The 3,906-nt window shown below is 37.9% G+C and overlaps 1 protein-coding gene across 1 annotated transcript; it reads right to left on the bottom strand.

Moving 5' to 3' along the window:
* Window positions 1-240: 240 nt before the first annotated feature.
* pvalb5 (parvalbumin 5) lies at window positions 241-3,906 on the bottom strand. Its single transcript, XM_067382684.1, has 5 exons — window positions 3,830-3,906; window positions 3,501-3,580; window positions 915-1,047; window positions 690-799; window positions 241-263 (listed from the first exon to the last, which is right to left on the bottom strand). The coding sequence occupies exons 2-5, from the start codon at window positions 3,559-3,561 to the stop codon at window positions 241-243; spliced, it is 327 nt and encodes a 108-aa protein (XP_067238785.1). The 5' UTR covers window positions 3,562-3,580; window positions 3,830-3,906.

Below are 3,906 nucleotides of genomic sequence, written 5' to 3'. Positions count from 1 at the left end.
TAAAAGAATTCCCATACTTGGAGACTTCACTTTATTGAGCAGTTTCATTTTCTATGATCACTATAGTTAAAGAAGCAAGTTTTAATTTGGTTCCCAATCATGATTTGCACATTTACTACAAAGACTTACTAAACATATTTTAATTAGCAACTCACAAAAAAACGAATCACAAATAATACATGCAAATAAATAAGAGAATTGTGAAATGAAGTCAAGTCGGTCAAGACAATCTCCACATTTTCATTTCAGCAAGGAGCAGAATTCTGAGGGGGTAAAAGAGAAAAAAATGAGTGAAATATTGTCCAATCAGCTAAATCACTTGATACTGTCCATATGTAGTAAGAATTCTTTTTTAGAAAATCTATGCACACCCTATACATATCAAAGTGTGGATGCTTCTCGCATACAAATAGTAAGTTATTTCTTCACAGACAGAGTCAAACACCCTGCCGGAAAGACATTGCCTTGGGAAAATTGAGATCCCACATGAGAATTCCCAGTCTTCCGAGATAATCAGCACGTCTGTGCGTGTTAAAGGGAGCAGAATTGGTCTAATTCTCATTTGTACAGCTGATTAATCCCTCAGGCTAACAGAGGAGCCAGACAGTGAAAGAGGAGCCCTGGTTTCTATAGGAGTACGACTCCCAAAGGGTCTGTTCTGGAAGGCTTAACTGCTGATTTGGCTTTACCTTCCATCCCGATTTTGCCGTCTCCATCACTGTCCCCAGCTGCCAGGAGGGTGTTGGTCTCTGCCTCTGTGAGCTCTCTGGCCCCTGAGCAGAAGTTCTGGAGGAAGCGTCTGGAGACCCAATCAAAGAACAGCACGCACCAATCAGAGAGGGCTTCATGTTGTGCATTCATATAATGTGTCTCAGAATACAATCCCCAAACAAACAATTTAAAGAATGCTTTACTTTAGCTCCTCTTTTTCAATGAATCCACTCTTGTCCTGGTCCAGGGTCTTGAACACCTTCTCCCCATCGGAAGAGGCTTTACCTATCAGCCCCACTTGTTCAAAAAACGACTTGTAGTTGAATGTTCCTGGGGCTGAAAGACAAAAAAAAAAAAATACGGAATATTAAATATTAAGGCCTAAATATAAGATGCATGTATCAATTTTCCATGCAAGTGGATTACACAGTTTTAATATAAACTTAATGTGGTGCATTTGTCAGTCGTACGTGAATGAAATAACCAGGTTTACAGTATATATTTACCATCCAAAAATCTACATTTGAATTAATCGAATATTGCTTATTTCACAGCTAGTCATACACTGTAACACGTTAGAGCTATTTCTATCTGATATAAAGGTGGAATGTATAAAATTTGGGAAGATCTATTGATAGAAATGCAATATTATATACATAACTATGTTTTCAGTGGTGTATAAAGACCTTACATAATGAAGCATTATGTTTTTATTACTTTAGAACGAGCCATTTCTGTCTCATACACTGCGGGTCCCCTTATATGTTAAGTCGCCATTATGCGCCGACATGTTTCTACAGAAGCCCTAAATGGACAAGCTGCTCTACAAAGCGCGTTTCGTCACTATGTTGTTATTCTACATCGTTCGTGTTTTTAGAGGCAACTTGCGTCGTCCCTACGTTGAATACGCACAAAGAGGAAGTAGTAGTAGTAGTAGTCATCTGGTTTATTAGAAGCAAAGACCGACCGTTCTTTGTTAGAAGTAAGAAGAAACCTCATTGCTTCACACAAGCTACTCTCTGCTCTCTCAGACGATGACATCTTTGTCTTGTGTCGGCCAGACGGCCACCGTAGCTTCTCAAATTATGCAAAAGGGAGGGTTTAACTGTCGTTGCAGTTCGCAATTTCACTGCTAGATGCTGCTTAAATTTACACACTGCACCTGTAACCCATAAAACAAATTTTGTTGGAATAAATTAATATTTTTTTTTTTCAACTAAAAACAGAAAATTTAGTGTTTTGGCCGTTTACACGACAATGGCATTTTGGTGGTATGAAAACGCAAACTTTTGAAAACAGGTTTCAAAGTGGAAGTTTTCGAACATTATACAATTATCTCCATGTAAACTGCAAAAACGCGAATCTGTGAAAACAGTGACATATTGCACATGCGTACTACGTGTTTAGTCTATCCACCTTATTTTTCAACGCATAAATAAGGTGTTTTCTGTGAATGTGTCCCAGGTGAAAAAAATTACACTTCTCTAATGTACTTAAAGTGCTAGCTATTTTCGCGCACTAATTTTGTACTTAATATACTAAAAATTATTCTTTAGTACTGCTTAAGATCATCTTAAGAACATCTAAGTGTGAGAACAGGGATAGTTTTGATAATGTTGTCATGTTGTCTGTTTTTAGTACATCGTTGCCGTGTAAACGTACCCTTAGAACTATATTTTTTTTATCGTTAATGATATAGATGGTGTGAATCAGTTCTGTCATCTGCCGCTTTAAATGCTCAAGCTCTTTAAAGCATGATGGATTCTGATTGGCTGTCAATGCTTTTATCGTTCCATCATCACCTGAAGAAGATCGTTCTGAAAGTGATTCCAACAATACCGTTCCTCTCTGCCGTTATCGTTATACTTGTGGTGTGGTCGCTGCGATTTTTAGAACTATATTTTTATTGTCATAGTGTGAACAGGCCTTAAAACGACTTAATTTAGAAGTAACCATTTTAGGTTAGTATATATTAGTGTAGTTGCATTAAAGCTGCCCTCTGCGATTTTTGGCCCTCTAGCGGTTAATAAACAGAACTACACGCGTCTTGCGGAGGAACATTCTAGCCGGAGCTACTTTTCTCCATGTATGTCTATGGCGAGTCACGCAGTTACTGTGATACTCTGCGGCGAGTCCTACCAGTCCGGTCTGAAATAGTCCGAATATAAACACTTATTATAAGTGTACCATAATGATTCAAGATAAGACAAAAACACGGTTTGGAAAATGGATTCATACTGTAAATTCTCATTATATAATTTTTGTAAATTTTTAACACACAAAAAAGTTGCGGACTGCAGCTTTAACTGCCTATACAGTTCATTTTAAATAAGTTCAACTGCATCCCTAATTTTTGAAAACATGCAAATGTGATAAAAACAAATGATATATTAGCCTATTATTGCATTGGTTTGGGCAACATGCTTTTGTGTGCCATTTTAATGAATATATACAGCATGTTTGTGATCTGACAAGTATTGCTGGTGTGAGTGTGTAGCCTATGATCTTGGATGCTCGGCACAAACACACTGGTATCCTGGTGGCAACTGCTCCACAGTCTCCAGGTGCCTGGATACCTGGATCTACCCATCCCCAATGCACTGGCCTATGGGCGTCTCTCTAGAGCATGCATGTGTGTGTGTGCAACTGTAACTGAAGCAGCTATTTATGTTGTTGTTGATAGTGCGAATAACAAAGCTGTTTTACATGTGTAAGCACATACGAGTAGAAATATCAGTTGCATGTACTGATGAGTGATTGTATGTGTGTGTGTGGCAGATGTATCACACCTTGACAAGCCTGGATAGCTGCTGCAATGCTGTCTTGTTTCAGGAGTCCTGCAAGTGCCATGATTCTTCACTAAGAAGTTCTGCAAATACACATTACAATTAGAGATCCAGTAAAACACTAAATCAAGCATGTTGGAATCTGCACGTGTAAGCTAAAATTGCAGCATCATATACATAACAGTGGAAATTTTTCTGTCAAATTTGAATAATTACATATATATACATGAACAAAAATGCTGCTAAACTTATGAATCTCTGAACTGATCTTCAATGAAACTAAATATAACTGACATCACTGACAACAAGAAAAAAATCTGTTTTACACTAACCTTTGGAGCGGCTGTAGTAGTGATGTATCCTCAGATTTATCCTCTGGAACAATGAAGACACAGAAACCTTCTCTTGC

Source organism: Chanodichthys erythropterus, chromosome 3 (assembly GCF_024489055.1).
Source record: "Chanodichthys erythropterus isolate Z2021 chromosome 3, ASM2448905v1, whole genome shotgun sequence".
In the NCBI taxonomy this organism is placed as follows: domain Eukaryota; kingdom Metazoa; phylum Chordata; class Actinopteri; order Cypriniformes; family Xenocyprididae; genus Chanodichthys; species Chanodichthys erythropterus.
The sequence above is the reverse complement of the archived record's forward strand: the minus strand, read 5'-3'. Positions and strand labels throughout refer to the sequence as shown.